Source organism: Sitophilus oryzae, unplaced genomic scaffold, assembly GCF_002938485.1.
Source record: "Sitophilus oryzae breed Bouriz unplaced genomic scaffold, Soryzae_2.0 scaffold_1499_pilon_pilon, whole genome shotgun sequence".
NCBI classification, from domain to species: Eukaryota; Metazoa; Arthropoda; class Insecta; order Coleoptera; family Curculionidae; genus Sitophilus; species Sitophilus oryzae.
In genome coordinates this window covers 575,859-595,616 of record NW_022146168.1, presented here as the reverse complement: position 1 = coordinate 595,616, position 19,758 = coordinate 575,859, and the positions used below count along the sequence as shown (strand labels likewise).

The window sequence follows — 19,758 nt, the reverse complement described above, 5'->3', positions numbered from 1 at the left end:
TGGTAGTTACGTATTGCTTTGTTAGATCGATCGCAACATAAAGTTTAGACCGCTGCCTTTTACTTCTTTTCCGTAGCTGGGATTTGATGGAAAATATGGAATCGACGGTGCCGCGGTTGGTACGAAAACCCGCTTGCGATTCTGGAAGAATTTTTCTATATGTGGGTGCAGGCGGTTTGACATTATTTTGCAAGAATTTTTCCGCCGATAGCCAATAGCGAAATTCCCCGGTAATTTCCGCAGTCTGATGCACTTCCTTTGTTCTAAATATATTCACTATATACGCATTGCGAAAATCCTGAGGTACCTCTCCGCTTTCCCATACGACATCAAAGAGAGCTTTAAGATGACCAATAAGTTCTTTACTTGCACACTTATAGATTTTCGCCGGAATATCGTCACAGCCAGCTTATTTGTTGTTTTAAGCTGTTTTATTGAGGTCTTTATTTCTTTTTCTGTTATTGGGATGTCCAATACATCGAGGCTGTTATACCGAGGTATTGTGTTTAATGCTTCCATATTGGGGTTGTTTTCTTGGTTATGGATATGGCTGTAATGTTCTTCCAGCGATTTGTAATTTGTTCTTCCTCTTTAAGAAGTTCGCCATTTTGAGCCATGATTGAGCAGCTTACCTTCTTAGTTGGGCCGTATACTTTTTTACAGCCTCGAAGAATTTACGATAATCGTGATGCGTGGCGTACTCTGAATCTGATTCGCTTTTTGTGACCACCAGTTATCCTTTACTTGGCGCAGTTCTCCTCGAAGCGTGTTGTTGGCTGCTTTAAAGTTGTCTACCAGTCTTTGATTATGTGGATTTGCAGTGACGGCTTGATATGCTCTATGCTTTGTTCCAACAGCCCGTATATGCGGTTGATTTTCGTCAAACCAGTCTGGTTGTTTTTTTGTCTGACTTTCCCAGTACTGCTTCGCTGGTTTTATGAATCGCATCCCCTAATTGTGTCCAGCCTTGTTCAGCTTCCAATACTGAGATTGAAGTTATCGGCGGAAGTGATTCTTTGATGGTTTCCCGGAGGGCGTCGGCGGTATAGTTGTTTTCTAGACCCCGTACATTCAATCTGGTCATGTTGTTTTGCTTTTTACAGCGTGGATGTTTGGGTTTTAACTGACTTTTCATTTTGAAATTAAAAGTCGGTGGTCAGTGCCGCATGCGGCATCTATTCTGGCTTTTGTGAGCCTAACATCTTTAGATGCGTCCTTCGAACGATGACGTGGTCCAACTGATGCCAGTGGCCTGATCTAGGATGTTTCCAGGTACCTTTAAACTTGTCCTTCAACATGAACCACGTATTGATGATGCAAAGATTATACTCCGCGCATGTTGTTAATAAGCGTTCACCATTGCTATTTGCGTTTCCCATTCCATGTTTTCCAATACGTCAGGCCATATTTCCTGTTGTTTGCCTACACGGGCATTAAAGTCACCTAGCGAGATGATTCGTTCGTGCTTTGGAATTCGTTGAAGGGCATTTTGTAAAGTTTGGTAAAATTTATCCTATCTTCAATTTTAGCGTCAAGGGTGGGAGCGTAGGCACTAATGATGTTGATGTAAGTTTCGTCTGATATGGGGTACCTTAGGTCATAAGACGTTCGGAGACACCAATAGGTACTTCTGTTAACTTGATGGCGATTTCGTTTTTGATCGCAATGCATACACCATGAATTCTCCTGTGTGTTGCGGGATGACCTTTCCAAAAGAAGGTGTAATGCTCCTCAGTGAGACTACCTTCATCTGCAAAGCGTGTTTCGCTTAGAGCGGCAACATCTATATTTAATCGGTGGAGTTCCTGTGAGACCAGTGCTGTTCTTCTCTCTGGTCGATTTGAATTTATCTTGTCCAGTAGAGTGCGGACGTTCCTCCTGATTTGGCGGCATAGCAACATCGCAACAGGAGAATCTAGGAATTTTCATTCATCCTCGAAATCCGTTGTACTACGCCGGCATATTTCTAAAACTGACGTTGCCAAACTGCTTTTTATTATTAAAAGAAACACGATTATGATACTTTTATTCCATTATAAAATTTAAAATAGTTAAGTAGTTAAGCATTAAATGAAAAAATTGACGTTAGCAAATTAATGTACTTGATATATTATAGAAAAATAACGAAATTATTTATTACTTAATAATTACAGGTAAATCTGGCAAATGTTTTCGGTGTAAGAGAGATGCGAAAATAAGGATAGAATAATGGCCGATGAAGGAAAAAGGTAAACAATTGTATCTCTTGAGTTTAAATATCTTTGATCAGTGTCAAGGATTTCATCGTAAGCCAAACTATTGTAGCCATGCGCATAACGATTTATTATTGGCTAGTGCTACCTCCCAATTTTAGTGCCCCTCCCTGAAAATAGTGGAAATATTGACTAGTATATGCGACAATGCAGACTTTAAACTGACTAATAATCCAGTGGCGGTGTGATTGTATTGTATTTTAACTGTGATTGGCTGTGGTTGTATGATATGCTCATTCCTTAGTCGGTTTATTCAATAATTCTCAACTTAATTACAATTATGCTTAGAGTTAAAATTACACAAGCATATAAAGTAGAAAAATCCTCTCTAATATTAGTTACATACCTTAAATGGTATCATAACTAATCAGTCCTATTTTAGCTAGTTCAGACTTAATACTAACATAAAATAAAACATCTTAAAAGATTTAATGAGTAGTCTTTATCTTTGCGACTAAAATGTTAAGCAAAATGAAAATAGAAACGACGAGACAGAAATCTTTGTTAGTTACTATGTGCTACAAATAACAGTATTATTAGTGATGGATTAAAACAGTGAAGAATTTTGAACTTTCAGACAGCGGTCAGTTTTTTTACTTACTAAGTTGTCCGAATCCTGAAAAGCAAAAAAATGTTCAAGCCGAGATCCAATTTGGTTTTGAAAATAAAACAAAAACAAAAAGATAGAAGAGAGATAGAGCTAAAAAATATATACGGGGCGATCCGTCGTGAACCGCCCTGTATATTCTTTGTGAGTAATGTGAGTGTACACAGGGGTAAGGGAAAAAATGATCAAAAAATTCATAAAGGTCTTAATCGTTTTCGTGTGAAGAATTATGACCTTTTATAAAATGTCATTTTTAAAATATAATATATATAGAATGTATTTGTGAAGGAATGTTGGGAGGAATGTCATGGTATATACAGTGTGGGCTAAAAAGTTCGCAACAAATGAGGAAAAATGTTAGGTTAATAAAAAAAATTATCATCAATCATTCACATTTTTTTGGGACACCGTGTATTCAAGAAGATATATTTATGATATGATATGACTTTATAAAGCACGAAATATTTGTATCGAACTTTTTTCATATATTGGTCAACGAAAATATTGATGGACTTCCAAAAAAAATCTTTATAAACCGCCACCATCAGCGTTGACAGATGATTTAATTAATTTTTTTGATGAGAAATTTTGTTTCAAAAACTCAATATTTTTTACCATTTGTTGCAAAGATTTTGTAATACACTGTAGAATTGTGGGTGTCAAAAGTGAACAAAAATAAATAGAATCTTTGGACTTACGGTCTCGTTTCCTGCTGCGGTGACCAATTCCTGCAAAGCTCGCACTGATAGAGCCTGTTCTATAACGAACACGCATTGCGACAGGTCTGGAGGAATATTCTGTAGATTAAGTAAAAAAGATTATTTCAAAAATGTACTAATATAATAACGGATGTACTATTTAAAATAATAAAGATGATACTATTTTTCAAATTTAGACAAGATTTAAATCATTGAGCATTGGTCGTTTTGAGCTTGTAAGTGAATATATATATATTGTTACGTTTTTCGTCGGTTCCGGGTGGTTAGAAAGTCACAATTTATTTAACACTAAATAACAAACAATAACGATTAAAAAACTTAAAGAACTATTTATAACTTATTTACAATTTATCTAACAGGAATTTATTTTGAATATAGCGCGGCGATTGTAACTGTCGTCGACCGTAACGCGTCGACCGGTTGTTTATCTCTATCCTCTTCATGCCTCAGGTGTCTGCTTATATATGAGAGCAACAGACAAACCAGATTTATCCCGTCAATTCTTAGCCGTTCTACAAGGTCGGCGTCGCCGGCGTATGAGTCATAGCCGAGTGGCCAAGCCTAAGGCCGAGTTCACACGGTACGGGTTCGCAACACTGCCCCCTTCTTAGGTACATGCTCGTCCCGAGATGTACACGGTGAATGAAGGTATTTGCAAAGCTTGAGATTGAGTAGAAAAGAAGTCTGGTAGAAAAAGCAGTCTACAGTTTTCTCGCCCGATCTCAGCTTTGGGTTATAGCAGCAAACGAGGATCTCGATTACCGTAAATCTAAACGAGACTTCAATCATGTTCCGAATTGTACGCCAACTCAAACCATCGAGTCCACACGCGAGCTTCGGAATGGCTAATCGTGTAATGTTATTGTTTAGCAGGGATTCTCTCAGTTCAATCAGGGTTTTCCATAGATTGAGATAAGTCGGCTTACTCGGGGACCATTCCTTGGTGACCAGGTAGAAGATGTGTCTTGCTTGACCATGTGCATTGTCGGTTAGCCTCAAGACGCTTCCAACCTCTGGATCTTGTCGGCGTAGTTCTCCGACACGCCCAAACTTCTCATTGAACGTCGCAGCGACATCCGCAAATCTCGGGCCACACAGTGAGCAAGCGAATAATCAGGAGGCACGGAAAAGAGGTTTCGTTGTTCTTCTTTGGTTACACCATAATAGCGAGCCTTCTCACTGCTGTTGTATCGGGTCATGAAATCATCAAAGGACATCTCCGAATCAGGGGGATCAAAGCTGCAGGTTCTCACGGTCCCAGCACGATCTTCTATTTCGCCTTGGTAGGGGCTCAAACGGTTGAAATGAACTATCCTCGGTTTTCCTTTTGGCAATTTTCTGATACGGTATACGACGTCATTAATCCTATCCATGACTTCGTATGGGCCTTTCCACGAGGATTGTAGCTTCGGAGATAATCCACGACGTCTCTGCGGGTTGTACAGCCACACCAAATTCCCTGGTTGGTATCCCCCATGCTCAGCTTGAATGTCGTAGTGCTCCTTCATTCGGTCATTAGCACTTTGAATATTTAAGCGGACTCGCTGATGGATGTCGTCCATCCTTTGACGTAGTCTGTGGACATAATCTTTTCCAGCGACATCTTCTCCCGGTCGGCAACCAAACTTCAGATCACAAGGTAGACGCACTTCCCGTCCCATAACGATGCTGGCTGGAGTTTGCCCTGTGGATTCTTGGACGGAAGAGCGGTAGGCCAACAGGAACAGGTGAAGGAATTTGTCCCAGTCTCTTTGGTGGTCAGAGACTACTTTGGCCAAATAACGGTTGATGGTTATGTTCATGCGTTCAACCATCCCATCGGATTGTGGATGTAGAGCCGTCGTCCTGATCTTGCGGATGTTAAGGACTTCACAGATGCCTTGGAACAGATTGGACTCGAAGTTTCTTCCCTGATCTGAATGTAGCTCCATGGGAACACCAAACCGGCAGATCCATTCCTTAACAAGAGCATCAGCAATGGTGGACGCTTCTTGATTTGGCAACGCGTAGGCCTCGACTCATTTGCTGAAGTAATCCATTACTACCACAATGTATTTGTTGCCATCGTTCGTTTCCGGGAAAGGACCAGCCACGTGGATAGCTATTCGTTCGAAAGGACTGCCTACATTGTACTGGCTCATTGGAGCTTTACCGCGCTTTTGTGGCCCATTGATGGCGGCGCAAACGTCACATTTCTTGCACCAGGCCCTCACATTTTCTTTGCAGTTCACCCAATAGAACCGTTCAGCTTGCCAAGTGTCTTGGTAACACCAAGATGTCCATCGCTGGTTCCATTGTGAACTTCCTCCAAGACTTCCGGGACCCTCTTCTTTGGAATGACGATCTGCCTTCTCTCTTCTTGTCATCATATCAGGTTTCTCAGTTGATAATCATATCAGGTTTCTCAATTTTCTACTATCTTCGGGAGATAATCCCTTAACGTTTACTAACTCCTTCACCATTTTGTCCGGAATTTTTCAAGTCGAAACTTTGGAGGCTTCCACGCTTCGAATGACTGAGACCGAACAACAGTACCCTAACAGGGTTCCCTTCTTCAAGGATACAGAATAATAATTCGTATTCATTACTCTCACCGGTACAGTCTTCTTCGCTCGTAGCAGGGCTTTTCCAACAGCGACCCCCCGTCCTATTTCGCTGTCATGGTTTCTTGGCTCCAACAGAATAATACTCCCATTATTGATTTTACCTTCCAGGCAACCATCCAAAAATATCTCACAGCGCTCAGGAATCAAAACATCTTCTGCTACCACCACGCGAAGTGTCTCCTCACATTTTCAATGAAGAACCACTTCTTCTTCATTTATTTTCAAAATTCCCTGTTTGAAGTTTAGTTCAAAACCTCTAGTGGTCATGATGTCCATTCCGAGAATAAGTTCATCTTCGATATCTGCTACTAACACTGGATGTTCAAAATTAGTGCTGCCAATAACAAAATTAAGGTTTACTTCTCCATGGACAGCAGCGGCGCCCCCCGTAGCAGTACGTAGTCGCCATTGTGTTGTTTTAACCCTCTTCGATGTTTTAAGAATGTCCGGTCTGATGATAGTTTTCGTCGCACCTGTATCCAACAGCATGGTCCGGAATTCTCCATCGACAAAACCATCCACAAAAATGCTGTTGAATTTGTGTTGTAGCGAGGCGATTTGAGCAGTTTTCGTTGGGGCATGTTGGGTACAGGTCGACGTGTGCCCCTTCATTTCGACCCTTAGTAGTTTTCCGACCTCGACGAAGCCGGTTCTTCATTTCTCTCCTTACAACGGCTTCGCACGTGTCCTACCTGTCCACAGTTCCAGCAACGAATCGGCCCCATCTTGCGTATGTACTGGTCCATTACTTTCCGAACAATCCCTTCCACGGATTCGTCGGAACATTCGTCGATGGTCCGTACTCTTCCTAAAGACCGAGAACTTTGTTTCGCGGCCTCAAATTCTAGGGCACGTGCTAAAGCATCCACCAAGTGTGTTCATTCAAACCATAACATTCTCGGGCGTAGCAGGGTACGCAAGGCGAACGAGGCGGGCTTCAAACTCCTGCAGAGACTCATTTGACTTCTGAATGCGATTTTTTAGTTGGGAATGAAAAACATGCTCCAAATGAGCTTGGCCGTACCTCATTTCTAAATGTCGTACCAATTGCTGATAATCTCCCTGTTCCGATGGTGAGAGTGTCTGCAGGATGTCAGTCGCATCTCCCCGCAGTGCGGTCAAAGCGGTAGCTTTTTCAGCGATTGTCCAGCCGTTCGCTCTTGCAGCAGCTTCAAATTGGCAAAAGTAGTTGGCCCAAGCGGTTTTTCCGTCAAACTGTGGAGGCTTCATAACTGACTTTGAGATATACCTATTTTCGACGAGTGTCGGGTCCTCCGATGATTCTTGACATTTTGGTGAATTTGCTTTTGCTATTTGTTCTTTCAAAATTTTGATTTTTCTATTTACATCTTCCTCAATCTCTGTTATTTTATTGTTAAAACTTTCTTCCAAAATTATTATTTTATTATTAAAGCTGGCCTGTATATCTTTAGAATTTTCTATGATCTTATCTTCTAATTTTTGTGAATTTTCTGTGATTTTATCACTGATTTTATCTTCTAAATTAACTTCCAAATCAATTATTTTACTATTCAAATTGTCTTCTAATTTTTGAGAATTTTCTGTAATTTTATCATTCAACCTGTCTTCCAAGTTAATTATTTTACTATTCAAATTGTGCAAGTTGTCGTGTCTAATGTTTGAGAATTCTCTGTCATTTTATTTTCTAATTTTTGTAGGCACGAGTCAAGGTCACCTTCCAACTCAAAGCAAAATGTGTCAGGGTCCTCACCTTCCTCCACCAAAACGTCTCTCAGTCTAGCTTGCAAAATGCTTTTCTTTCCATCTGTCTCGCACTCTCTCTCTTCCAAGCAGACAAAATTGCGACTAATCCAATACATTCCTGCGACATTTTTGTCTCATTTTTCTTTTGTTTCAAAATTCGGAGACTTTTCAATGTCCCGTCTCAAGTCGGTAAAGATCAAAGTGTCTAAGTTTGGTTCGTATATTTTACGACAAGTTGTCGGCGCAGTGTGGATACTGTGGATGGCGTGTGCAACAGTAGACCAGTGAAATCATATTTATATGGTTAATAAAACCCATTCGCAACAACTAAGCTTTTGACTGCGTTACTTTTGTCATTGCGGTGTGGACAATTTGTCTCTAGTTTGTCTTGTCAGAATTCCCAATTTTTTGTCGCAGTGTTTGTCTTGTTTTGTCTCAAAATCGTGTTTACTTTTTGTCGCCTTGGTCTGGACCCGGCATTAAAGTGCGTTCACAGTGGCCGCGCCGCGCAAATCATTTTCTTAACATATACTTTGTGCGCACTAAAAAAATACACTTCAAAAGTGCATGTTAAAAAAATGTATCGCGCGGAGCGGCGCAGCCTGTGTGAACGCACCTTTAGATTTTAACGCTTGATGTGACAAGAAATCAGGTTAGGAAAAACATTTTCTTTGTCAAAAACGATTCGAGGTAACTTTTTTGTTACAAGGGACCAAAAGTTTAGTAAACACTAGAAGGACCTTCTTACCAAAAAAAATTAGTCGTCATTGAAGTTGTAAAACATTTCTGCTAGAATTTATGTAGGGGTGAGGGTAGTTTTCATCCTTTTCGTATTCTTTTTTTGTCTAAATCAAATAATAGCCTAGCAAAACGAGATTCCAAGTCTCAATAAAATCGGAATATCAGTCCTTAAAATATGCCCTCTAACGGACAAATGAAACACTTTTGTACAGAGGTAAATTGTGCTCAATTAACTTATAATGATTCTAAAAATACATAGTATTTATATATTCTATGTGGACAGATTATTTGGACACCCTGGATATGGACTTTTTTAGGAATACCGTGTATAAATATGTTGGCGATATACCTACCTTGTCTGCGATATTTTCTAAAAAGCAATGCCGATTACCAAACCCTTCTGCGGCAAGACATACGCGTTCTCCTGTGGCTGTACAGGATAAACACACCATGTCTTCCTAAAATTCAAATAAAAAAACATGTTTTAACATCTAAAATAATTAGATTATAAAAAGAACCAAGAAATATTACAATAATTTAAAAAAAAATATTCAGGGTGGTTCAAACTGTATTCCGGAAACTTCACCAGCATATTTTACTGTTAAAAATAAGTAAAAAAGTTCATACAAATGTATGTCCTAAAATGCTTAGTTTCAGAGATACAGGGTGTAGAAGTTACATTTTTATTTCGATTTTTTCTAAATAATTTCTAAAGTAACGTCAATATTTGGATGAAAATTGATGTCTGGGAGTTTCTGGACGTGAGAAATTTGATTTTGATGTCAATATGACTCCTATTTTTAGTGGGCGCTACCTACATGGTTTTTAACTGTTTTGAAGAGTAATAACTTTTTGTCCGTACCTGTATAAAACTACTGAGTGAAAAAATATACATTTACGGCGTTTTTCACGTAAAAAAGGTCTCTTAGTAAAAATCTCTGCCGAGTAATGATTCTCGAGATATTTGGAGTCGAAATTACCAATACCTGTCATCATTGACATAAATTAAACATGTTGACTAAAGAGTTCTTAGACTGAAATCATAAATTTGAAATGTTTTTGTGCCAGAAGTTCAACAGAAACTGTTTTATCGTAATTTTTCCGAAGAAAAATTTATGATTAGTTTAAAAAAATAAAAAGTTCCCAAATTTCTCATTTCAGTCAAATAACTATCTACTTAACATGTTTATTTTTAGTCAATAATGACATGTATTGACTATTTCCATTCTAAATATCTTGAGAACGGTTGCTCCTGATTTCCGTGATTTTCTACGTAAAAAATGTCTCTTGGTAAAAATTGCTACCGTTCAGGAGCAACCGTTCTCAAGATATTTAGAATGGAAACAGTCAATACATGTCATTATTGACTAAAAATAAACATGTTAAGTAGATAGTTATTTGACTGAAATGAGAAATTTGGGAACTTTTTATTTTTTTAAACTAATCATAAATTTTTCTTCGGAAAAATTACGATAAAACAGTTTCTGTTGAACTTCTGGCACAAAAACATTTCAAATTTATGATTTCAGTCTAAGAACTCTTTAGTCAACATGTTTAATTTATGTCAATGATGACAGGTATTGGTAATTTCGACTCCAAATATCTCGAGAACCATTACTCGGCAGAGATTTTTACTAAGAGACCTTTTTTACGTGAAAAACGCCGTAAATGTATATTTTTAAACTCACTAGTTTTATACAGGTACGGACGAAAAGTTATTACACTTCAAACCGAAGCTTCAAGTTAAAAATATGTAGGTGGCGCGGGCGTCCTCTACAGGTAGGAGTCATATTGCCATCAAAATCAAAATTCTCATGTCGAAAAACTCCCAGACACCAATTTTCATCCAAATATTAAGGTTACTTCAGAAATTATTTGGAAAAAATCCAAATAAAACTGAAACTTCTACATCATGTATCTCCGAAACTAATCATTTTAGGGCATACATTTATACGAACTTTTTTACTTATTTTTACCCACAAATTATGCTAATAAAATTTCCGGAATACAGTTCGGACCACCCTGTATTTACAGGGTGACCCAGTGTTCAGAAAACGCTATGGTTTTGATTTGTTAAAATAGCACAAAATTGGGTAAAAACTACGTTCACTTAGGAACACATAAAATAATAAGTGGGAAAAAATAAATATGGGTTTTATAATTTTGACAAAGTTTGGAGTATGATTTAGTACAAAAATGGATGTATTTCAAAAACATATTAAAAAAATATAGTTTTTGATGGTATTATAGTATTTATAGCTCGTAGAGCAGGAAAATTGGCAATAGTGTGAAAACAAGTGTCAAATTTGTATTGTCGTATCTTGTCAAATAGTCGGAAAAAATACAAACAAAATCGGGAAAATTCAGCTATTTTCAAATATCTTCGGAAGTAATCAGATTTTTTTAGATCTTGAAAAATAACGTTGTAGAATCAGGACAACGCAATTTTCTCTAATTTAATAAATTTTGTATCTTTTCTGGTGTACAAAATCCCCTGTACGCCTTCTTACTTCTTATATGGGACACGATATTTTTATATTATAATTTTTACGACAAAACTACTGACTAAAAGAATATACAGCATTCGATAAAAAAAACTACAACTTGAATGTAATAGTTATTTTTGTATCTAATGCATGAAGTACTACTTCGGTGGTCGATAATTGTTTTTTTAACGAGGCGTAGCCGAGTTGAAAAATTAATCGAAATCACCAAAATAGTTCGCGCACGAGTTGCAAACAACATTTTTTCTAAAAACATTAAAATCGGGATAATAGTATGATAGCAAAACACTTGCAGCTGTCACATTATGAGGCCTACACTTCAGCCACATTCCTTGCTAATGCAGGGGGTGATATATTTAGTTTGAAGCGCCACGGAGGATGGAAATCTTCGACAGTGGTCGAAGGATACGTCGAGGATTCTATCAACAATAAAATTCGAATATCAAATAAAATTTTCAAAGTCTCAAGTCCCAAAACCCCCATATCTCCAGTAAAATCAGAACTATCTAGTTTGGGATTAAATATTGGTTCGTGTACTGGTTGTACTATTAATGTTAATATTGTAAATAATAACTAGAATATGCATTAGTGTTAAGTTTGATATTTGTTATTTGTTTATTTTTGAATATTTCGAAATAAATAATTAGTGATGATTTAGTTCTTCATTTTCCAAAAATCAAAATTCCATAATCCCATATAATTAACATCACAGATTATACAGATTATAATCTTTGTTTTTTCTTTATTGTTTTTCGTGGTTCCAATTTTCGGAATCGGGCACTAGTTAGGTTACTAGTTTGCGCACATAGCACGCCCACTTATGGCCTCTAAAATTGTGCACAGCGCCTGACCGGCACATTTATTAGAGAGATATCGGAAAATCGAATAGCGTCATCCAGTATTTACGCGTACCTTATCATGGTTACGATATGCGCGAGTCAATTTTTAATGCAACACCTGCTAATAACGTTACCGCCTGACGTAATTTGCGGATCAATTACACCAAGCGCTCTTTCTAAATAACCTCTGATAACGTTTAAAAATTGCTTAAATGTCGCATGTGCGGGTATTTGACAACCGGAGCCGGCCGGCGAGATCTTTTATTTTAGATTATGTTTGAATTGTTTTGAATTATTGCTTTAGTTTTATTAGATTGATATTTAAGTAGCTGGGATTAGTTTTAATTAAATAAATATGGCCCAAAATATGGATTCCACTACTCTATTGCAATACTAAAGAACCTATAAAGAGTCTTAGGTTTACAGCAGATGACGACTTAGCCCTTCTAAGAGAATTTGTTGCTTGTTGCCCTAAACCCACTGGCAGACGTTGAACAATAAAGCACTGGAAATAAGCACTTTAGCCCTTTAGTTTTAAAATACCTAGTAAACAAAACAATTTCAAAGTTAGGTTAAGTTTAAATAGCGGACGCGACGCGATCAGAATTCTTTCCGATCCGATAACTATAAATGAAGAGAGTTAATACCACCTCACGTAAAGAAAATAACACCTGGCCTTATTAACGTCCATGCACGCTATTCGGTTTAGCGATATCTCTCTATTACGCTGTTTATTGTTATTTTACGCGAGTTTATTTTTGCGCACAGGAAATTTGACTCGTTTGCACATCGTCATAAAAAACAATTTTCGTACCACGAATTAGGGACAAGATTTTTATCTGTATACTTATAGGATACCTAATCTGTGTTAACATGCAGTGTGCGAAATTGGCATTTCGCGCATTAGTTCGTGTCATGGTAACGTAGAAAAATGAAAAAAATTGTCACTTTGCACATTGCTATCTATTCGCGAACCTTGTCATTTTTTGACGTTTGTAGAAAAAATAGTATATTAAAATCACACTGTATATCCATGAGAATATTATTAAAATATGTGCGGTACTATTGACCCAATATTTTATAAAAACATTTCAGAGAAAATTAAAAATAGCAAATAAAATCTGGAACTTTTTCCGAATACTGGACAACCCTGTATAATAAATATGATTATGTATTTATTCTTTTTAATTATAAATATTAATAACCGTGCGTGATTTACAGAACTAAGATCTTTTTTTACATAATAAAAAGAAAAATTAATTTACAAAATAATTAAGAAAATAAAGGTTCTGTATCAATATTTACACAACAAAGAAATAAAAAAGTCTGGGTAAAATTATACTAAATCAAAACACAAAGACAAAACATAAAATCTTAAACATAAAGTATATAGAGTTGCATAACAATGCAATTTGTAAACACCGCATCTCATAAATTTAAAAATATTGATCTAAATTATCTCCACATCTATTTGTCGATACCACGACCAAAAGAACATAGTAAACTTAGAAAAAAATACACAAATTCAAAGAACAAACTTAAATTAACAAAAAAAAATACAAAAGATTTAAAAACAATAAACTTACCGTCCGCAAGAACGAAACATCGTCCTGCTCCGAGCCCCCTTCAGCTTCAGCCACCATTTTGGAGGCCTATTTTATCCTGTAAACAAAGCCATTAATCAGTCGTCTGTTTGGGGAAGATTTGTTAGCTGGATATCGCATGTCAGATGCATATTTTTTGTTTTTTGGAAATACGCGCAAAGAGGAAACAACAAATGTTCCGCATCAAGGGTAGCCAACTTGAGAAAACGAAAGTGTGTCAGTGGGTCTTCAGTGTTACCATCGGTAGAATATAAAAGCGTTATTTATTGTAGATACTTGTTAAAACGCGTTAAAAACCTTTTTAATTAATATTGAGCAATAAAAAAAAACCTTCTGTGCAATCTACCGTGTGACCGAAAAAAACGGTGTCTAGTTGGCTTGGAAATGGCGATCGATGACAGTTCCCATATTATTTTACATAAAAAATGACAGCGATCTTCGTTTCACACCATCGCTGACGCTCTTTCTTATTGTACTAGAAACTGCAAGTTCACAGAAAACTTAAGTCTTTTTATATTTAAATCAATTTAATGACTTAAGTCATTTGCAGTGCCGGATTAAGGTCCTAGCGGGCCCGGGGCTATAGGCTACCCTTGGGGCTCCCAGGTCGGATTATTTTTTCCTCATTGCTGTTATTTTCACTTAAACTAATATTGCTTAAAGTTGAACAGGAAGGCAGTTGTTCATGATCTTGATTTTTATTCAACTCAGAATTTGACGTTAAAGGGGTTTCGCAAATACTAAAAAAGTCTGTTACTTTAGTCAATTTTAAAGTTTTCTTTAGTTTTTCTTCTTGAATCTGAAATTAATTTAAAATATCCCTAAGTTTTCGTAGATTTAAAAATACAGGGTGTTCCGAAACTATTGTATCAAAATCTAAAGGTAGGTAGATCTCGCCAAAACTGATGGTCGGAAATGCGTCGTTTTCAAAATACAGGGTGTTAAACTTTTAAGAAAAAAAATCGATCTTTTTTAATATCTATTACACCACTGTATACCACCCTACGGTACTTAAACAAAATATTATTGAATTGAATATTATTGCACCGTTTTCGCTTAAAAAAATAAAAACCATTTTCGGCATTTTCATACATGGCCAAATCGCTAAAATGGTAATGTAAATTTTTAATGGTAAAACTTGAAAAACGACAATTTAGGTTTTTGGGCATTTTAGTTCGTACTATGTTCATAGAAAGAAGTTTTTGGAAAATAAAAAATCTTTTTAAACTTAAATTTGCCGTTTTACAAATTTTGCCATTAAAATTTATGATAACATTTTAGCGATTTGGTCATGCATGAAAATGGTTTTTATTTTTTTACGCGAAAACGGTGCGTCGGACAAAAAAAGTCAAGAAATAAAATATGTTGTAAATTGAATGGTGATTTCAAAAATAATATTAATTTTATTTAAAAAGTAGTGGCGTACCATTCAACGCGAATTCCAATAGAGACTTCAAACTCTACAGATATAAAAAGACTCAAAAGACCTTTTAACAAGGTATCACTCGACCCCCTATTCCATTTAAAATTTTAAGGGTGATAGCTACTCCGTCAAAGGGGTGCAAGCAAAGAGGGTGCAAATACCAAAAAAATAAGTCTCCCTGAAAAACAAAATCGACGTGTCCGAGCATTTGTCGAATTATTTATTTGCAAGCAAGAAACCCGGGGTGGAAAGTTTTCGGTGGACCACCCTGTATAGATTTTTTCTTAAAATTATAACACCTTCTATTTTGAAAACGACGCTCTTCCGACCATTAGTATCCCATTTCAAAATATTTTGGCGAGATTTACCAATCCTTACATTTTGGCATAATAGTTTCGGAACACACTGTATATTATTGAAATTGTTGCTTAAAATAAGGCTTAAAACTCTTAAAACATCAATATCTCTCATTAATACGAGTATTGTTTAGCAATTTTCAAAATTGGAGTAGTTCTCGAATTTTTTATATTTTATGAGCATACGGGAATTCTTTTTCATTTTTCATAAAGTTTATTTTTAAAAAAGGAATAGTATTTTATGGCCTTTATGACGAGAGACTTTTTTGTTTTTCAATTCGTTTGTCTTTTTATCTTTTGTAAGCGGCCCAGAGAAAGTATGTACCTATTATATATTAATGCGCTTATTTTTAAAAGAAGAAACTTAAGAAAGTTATTGTAAATTAAATTGTTAATACCAAAGTTATTATATAAATGATCATATCCAGTAAATGCGTAATAAGGCTAAAACTGATTCCTACCTTACGTTTAGCAGATCCACTAAGATATTTTCTACATGACATTTTTTAAAATACTGGTATACACTACACAATTCAAAAACGTATTATTGTTCTTGTTTTCTTAAATCTATTATTGGCAATCACTTACTTCATAGTTGCGCTATGCAAAAATAACTAATCAAATAGCATAAAAAAGAGGAATCTAATCTGAGTAATTCCCCTAGCGCTTTCGGCTTTCAGTAATCCATCCATCCAGAAACATTTAAAAAAAAAGAACAAGCCATTGTCTATGCAGCAATCTTGATATTTTTTTGGGAAAGTGTTTTGCCGCCCAAAAAAGAAAAGAAAAAGAGTCTGTTTTTGACATTATGAGAATAACAAGTTGGCTGTTGCAATATATTTAATAAGACTAAATATATTTCTGTTGCACTGTTGTAGGTGTTCCAGGCTGGATTTTATTTTTTTATTGTTTTTAAAATACAGTTTTAGTTATTTTTATAATAAATTGAAGATTTAAAACAATATGTGACGAAAAATCGGTTTTTGTTACAAATCGGTATTTTTCGTAATATATGTACATTTTCATTTAACTAATCTCGATTTAACTCTAAGATTTAACTCTATGAATCTCGATTTTAAATTCTCCTAATTTGGGGGCCCCTCTTAATGACGGGGCTTGGGGCTATAGCCCCCATAGCCCCCCCCCCTTAATCCAGGCCTGGTCATTTGATTTAAGAGTCTATTACGCTGTACTGTTCGGGTCGCTGGGGTGGGGTAAAGCGGGTGTGTGGCCGAAGAAAATATACAGGGTGTGTCTTAAATAAGCACAAATATTTTCAGGGCTGGTAGATATCGATAAAAGAAACATATTTTCTCTTTACCATTTTTCAGATATGTCCAAAATAACCGATTTATTTAAGTTTGAAAATTAATAAAAAAAAATTTATTTGAAAAAATTTTGAGAGCCACCGGATTTTTTTCTGTATTTGCATCCCTTTTAGTGTCATAATATCCCATATAGAGAGAAATTTAAAAGAAAATGCACGATTTTCAACATCTTTTTTGCGAAAAAAAAAACTCATAGACGTGTTCCTGGTGTCGAAATATAACACCCCTGAAAATATTGTTAATTTGCTCTTATTTAAGACTCACACTGTATAAAATATTTCAGAAATATGCTTAAGGCTTAGCCCGATCCTGTTGTGTTAAGCCACACCCAAAATTCCAAACATACGAGCTTTGATTAAGAGTTGATTAAGGCTTGCAGAGCTTCAGCATTTATCATAAAATAGCGAGCTATTTAATACCAAAACCATATAAATTATATATCACTGTAATCACAAAACTTCAATCTATTTCCGTATTGTATCGTAATTTTAAATTATGTCTTTTTTTCGAGAAAATTTAGTCCAAACATAAGGAATATTTTGTTGATGTTTGACAATCAAAATCTTAAAAATAAAGAAGTTGTCTAAAAATGTGCTACAATACGGATATAGTATAATCCTTTATCTTTAATTTCCTTCTTTATTTGTCTAAAAATACCTAGCCAGTTTTACATAAAACGTTAAATGCAGAACGCTTATTTTGCTACTTTTTCGTACTCGTAAGCCATTTTAGAAATCGTTTAGAAAAAATAGAAAAAGATTTAAGTCTTTATTTTAGAAACGACTTAAGTCATTAAAAAGATTTAAGTCTTTTTATAAAAGACATGTAAAAGACATCATTAGGAAATGTTAATCAAAATTAATAACAACCATCTATCAAAGAATGAAATCGAAATTTATTACCATAGATTTTTGCCTTTTGATTTTTAATACTTCTATTTTCATGTTCTTTTTTAATTTTCTCTTAAAAGATATGGAAATTTGGAAAAGTATGAACGGGATTAACCATTTCAGAACAAGCAAACCTTTATGAAGAATGCGTTTTTCTCAAAATGTCAATAGGTAATAAAAAATTTTGCCTCTTGTATAGAATTGGTGCTATTAAGAAAATATCTCCAAGTTGTATTTAAATATAGTCTTGTTTCTAAGAAAGTTATTTTCTTCCAAACCATTGACGCAAAAATATTAAAAACAGCTGATATTTCAGATCTATCACAAGATGAATGACTTCCCGTTTAGTATGAAGTAACTAACAAATATATACCACCAAAACTTGATCTAATAAACACGAACTCTTTGATTTAGTCTAAGCATTCTGTTATGTAAATTCGTAAACAGCAAAAAGCAACCTTAAATTACTAATTTTAGATATTTAGAATATGTATGGAGAATTTTCGGCATGCTCATGCCAAATTTTAGTAAAGCGACTTAAAATTTGACTTGGCAAAACACACTGGTATGTGATGGAATGACAAAAATGGAATTAACTACAAAAAAGGCGTCAACAAACAGGAAATGTACCTACTTTTTCGATTTTTTACATTAAAAACTAATTCGCACGCACGTACAGCAGCTAAAATTCGTCAAGCAGCACTGACAGAGAGTGGCAACCTATTTTTAAAGTCGAAGCGCTTTCGATATTTTTAGAAATCAGCCGAAACAAATTTAGAAAATAGTTAGTTCACTTTGAACTAACCAAAAAACCGAGACAATGTTCTTATCACTATAGTTTTACTGCCAAATTTGCGATTTTTATAAATACAGCCTTATTTGTGTGGCTAGAAAGAGGACAAGCTGAAGTTTTAAAAGCTTTAATGTTATGGTAAAGCTTTCTACTATACTTTTTAAAATTTTGTCTCGCGGTTGTAAGAGTTTAAAGAGAGATATACAGGGTGGATCTCTCTCTCGTCGCCATCGCGAATATAAAGACAAGACGTAATGCGTGTAACGTCCTATAGGCTTGATGCATTCTCCGCTGGTGCTGCCACCATCGGAGAATATCGTAAACAACTAGTACTTACAAATACAGAGGTTTAAATAGCGAGAAAATGTATTAGTTAATTATTCTAAAAGTCTGAGGAAGTATAATTTGTGAAAATTCTAAAAATAACAAAGTAAATATTTTGATATCTTCAGAAAGTCTAACTTGTATTATAATTTATTATTTCAGTTACAAAAACTTTATAGATGAGTTCTACTACGGTAGCGAGCATATAGTCTAAGAGATGACGACATATTTAGAGAACATATTTTCAGGCAAGCTAGAATAACTAAAATAAACAAAAAATAAGACTTTTTTTTCGGGTTTAAAGTGTAACACGACCATTCCAAATATGTTTAATTATTATACCTGGAAAACATACTTTCGGCATTTCTAAAATTTTTACAGCGTGTTATTTAATAGTTGATATTAAAAAATATGTGTTAATTGCCAGACGAATTCAATGGGATTTAATACTTGCCTGACGCGAATAAAGATTTTAAATGAGCGCGATAAGAAAGTCTTATGAGTATCTATAAGCGCGAGAAAGACAGTTTATTGAGACACGGGGGTCGCGCGTCGCGTCGGCAGCCAATGCGGCTGACGTAACAGTATTTTGGAGTCGTAAAAATTAAAAAAAAAACTAACTAATATTGAATAAATAAAAGGAAACATTTTTTAATAAAAATGTATGATTGAAATCCTTTCAATAAGAATACTTTTTTTTCAATAAGAAGACATATTTTGTATCTGAAAGAATAAAAAGACGAATAATTATTTAAAAATTAGCATACTATAAAATATACTTTTTTCAAACGTCACAAAAGTATAATTATCATTATACTTTTGTGACATATTATACCGTATGATAGAAAAAAAACGGCGTCCAGTTGGCTGGGAAATGACGATCGATGACATTTCCCACATAAATTTACATATAAAATGACAGCGATCTTCATTTCATAGCCATCGTTGACGCCGTTTTTATTCGATCATACGGTATTAATTTTTGGGACCTGATTGACAATATAAAAAGTAATTTTAACGCCTAAGCATAAAAGTAAAGCACTTTTA

The 19,758-nt window shown here is 35.4% G+C and overlaps 1 protein-coding gene across 4 annotated transcripts in view; it reads right to left on the bottom strand.

Moving 5' to 3' along the window:
* Positions 1–18,301, bottom strand: part of LOC115877801 (ryanodine receptor) — a 135,916-nt gene extending 117,615 nt beyond the window's left edge. For 2 of the 4 annotated variants that reach the window (XM_030894115.1, XM_030894117.1), the window contains exons 1-5: positions 18,229–18,301; positions 13,580–13,655; positions 9,004–9,108; positions 3,558–3,656; positions 2,854–2,868 (exon numbers count right to left, since the gene is read on the bottom strand). In XM_030894115.1, coding sequence (XP_030749975.1) covers positions 2,854–2,868; positions 3,558–3,656; positions 9,004–9,108; positions 13,580–13,636 — 276 coding nt within the window. In that variant the 5' untranslated portion in view covers positions 13,637–13,655; positions 18,229–18,301. The remainder of the gene's footprint in view (positions 1–2,853; positions 2,869–3,557; positions 3,657–9,003; positions 9,109–13,579; positions 13,656–18,228) is intronic. The other 2 variants (XM_030894116.1, XM_030894118.1) reach the window with 1 other exon arrangement.
* Positions 18,302–19,758: the final 1,457 nt, after the last annotated feature.